This window comes from Metopolophium dirhodum, unplaced genomic scaffold (genome assembly GCF_019925205.1).
Source record: "Metopolophium dirhodum isolate CAU unplaced genomic scaffold, ASM1992520v1 scaffold1, whole genome shotgun sequence".
NCBI lineage: Eukaryota > Metazoa > Arthropoda > Insecta > Hemiptera > Aphididae > Metopolophium > Metopolophium dirhodum.
In genome coordinates this window covers 513,525-515,579 of record NW_026869896.1, presented here as the reverse complement: position 1 = coordinate 515,579, position 2,055 = coordinate 513,525, and the positions used below count along the sequence as shown (strand labels likewise).

Below are 2,055 nucleotides of genomic sequence, written 5' to 3'. Positions count from 1 at the left end.
ACTCCTTTGCACATCTAAATGAACAAGCTCCGTGTTTCCGTGACCACTGGCCGCCGTAATTTCCCCCACTCAATGATCGTCAACTAATTAGACAGCCGCCGCCGTCGAGAAGCAACAAGTGTCTGTATACAGCGGCTCAAGTAAAACGAAAATAATAACTCCTGACAACTGACATAAATATTTTATAAATGTGTTTATTTATTTATTCCAACATATATTTGATCAAAATAAAATTTAAATAATACTAAAAAATAAAATAATTCAAATACAAAGAAATTAATCCGAGTCGGAATCCGAACTTGTATCACCTATTGTTAGGATATGACGTGCTCCTTCTTCAGGTTCTTCGTCCATAAAATCGTCTGTTATGTTGTCGATTTTCCAAAATTTTTCTTCATCCTTGATGACGTGCCCAACGAAATTCGTCCACATTTCCGGTGTTACTAGTTCCACGCCTCTTTTCAACAATTCGTGTACATCTTTTAATTTAAAGGTAGTATTGTGAGTACGGACATACCTCTTAACAGACGACCATGCTAGTTCTATAGGATTCAACTCGCAGTGGTACGGGGGCAATCTTAATATTGTTTTATTGTTATCTTTCGCATACTCATCAATAACGTATTTCTCATGGTCATCCGTATGTATTGTTCTGACTTTAGACAATAATGCCCCTTTTGTTGTAGGATAAGTAATGTTCTCGCCCTTACTTTCCAGCCAATTTATTATTTCCTGCTTTTTCCATGACATCACTGGAATACGATCTTTTTTCACAGAATGATAGGCGGCGTTGTCCATCACTATGACAGCATTTTCTTTAAGTAACGGCAGCATTTTTGCAAACCATTCAAAGAAAGTACTGCCATTCATTTCATCATGATAGTCCGATGAGTTGGTTTTTGACTCAAAACATAAAAGGCCACCCGGTACGAAACCGTCAGTTGATCCTATGTGTAAAACAATGAGTTTCTTACCTTTTCCCGATGGTTCCTTTTGTCCCATTGTGAGCCCTGTGAGGAATTCGCGCGGTGAATTGACCGTACTGTCGTGCCATGCTTTGCTATGCGTTTACCCACGTCTCGTCAAGGTAGTATATTGGTCTGTTTTGTGATCTGTATTTTCTTATTTGATCTAAATATTTACCACGCCAAATAATTATGTCCTCTCTTTCGATAAGCGCACTATTGCGGGATTTTTTCGCGTAAACAAAATGCAAATCTTTTAATATTTTACGAAATGAAGAACGTTTGAGGTTTGGTAAAGTTTCATCTTCATTAATAGCTATCAACATTTTTTGTATAGTAGGAACTTCACGATTCCACCAAAAGCCATGTATTTTTCGTCTGATAGCTTGTTTGTCAAAACTATCTACTTTTTCGAGTATTGTTGGTCTAATTTTTTTTTTATTAGGTGATGAAACTGTACCTTTTTTTTTATATTCAGCCAATGTCGTTTGTATTGTCCGTTGCCCAATACCACTTGATTTAGAGATTTCTAACAGCATTTGTCTGTAGGTCAATTGGGGGCTGTCTGGGTTTTCTTCTTGTTGTTTGATCTTCTCTTTGTACAGATTAATGATTATTTGCTTTTGACCAGTACCAACAAACTAAAGAATAATAAATTAATAAAATTAATAAATTAAGAATTTTGCTATAGAAAAATAATAATACAACATAATAATAATACTTACTTTTCCACGAGGATTTTTTTTGGAAGGCGTTATATCGACGAGATCCATGGTGTATTAAGTACTCTAAGATAGTAAGATACACAATACTAAAAATACTTATAAGCAATGGTATGCTAAAAAAACGCGAAGAAAAAAAGTTGGTGAATATTGTATGTATGACAAAACGTGAGATACTTGAAATCGCTAATAACGCTGTATACAACACCACCACTATAATAACACGTGACCAGAACGACAGCAGCGGTGGTGGTAGGCGGTAGCAAGCGGCGTCAGTGGCAGCGGCGCGCATTAACGGCGGCCAGCATTCGGCTAGGTTTAGTGTAGTGGTGGGAATGCGCGAAAACGGACGTATTTTGGTCGCCGCC

At 37.1% G+C, this 2,055-nt stretch overlaps 2 protein-coding genes across 2 annotated transcripts; both read right to left on the bottom strand.

The window, feature by feature from the left end:
• Window positions 1-276: 276 nt before the first annotated feature.
• On the bottom strand, window positions 277-1,002 carry LOC132953249 (uncharacterized). The gene has a single exon (XM_061025769.1). It carries the CDS (start codon window positions 1,000-1,002, stop codon window positions 277-279), a length of 726 nt encoding a protein of 241 aa, XP_060881752.1.
• Window positions 1,003-1,060: 58 nt separating this feature from the next.
• On the bottom strand, window positions 1,061-1,738 carry LOC132953248 (uncharacterized). The gene is made up of 2 exons (XM_061025768.1): window positions 1,691-1,738; window positions 1,061-1,606 (listed from the first exon to the last, which is right to left on the bottom strand). The coding sequence occupies exons 1-2, from the start codon at window positions 1,736-1,738 to the stop codon at window positions 1,061-1,063; spliced, it is 594 nt and encodes a 197-aa protein (XP_060881751.1).
• Window positions 1,739-2,055: the final 317 nt, after the last annotated feature.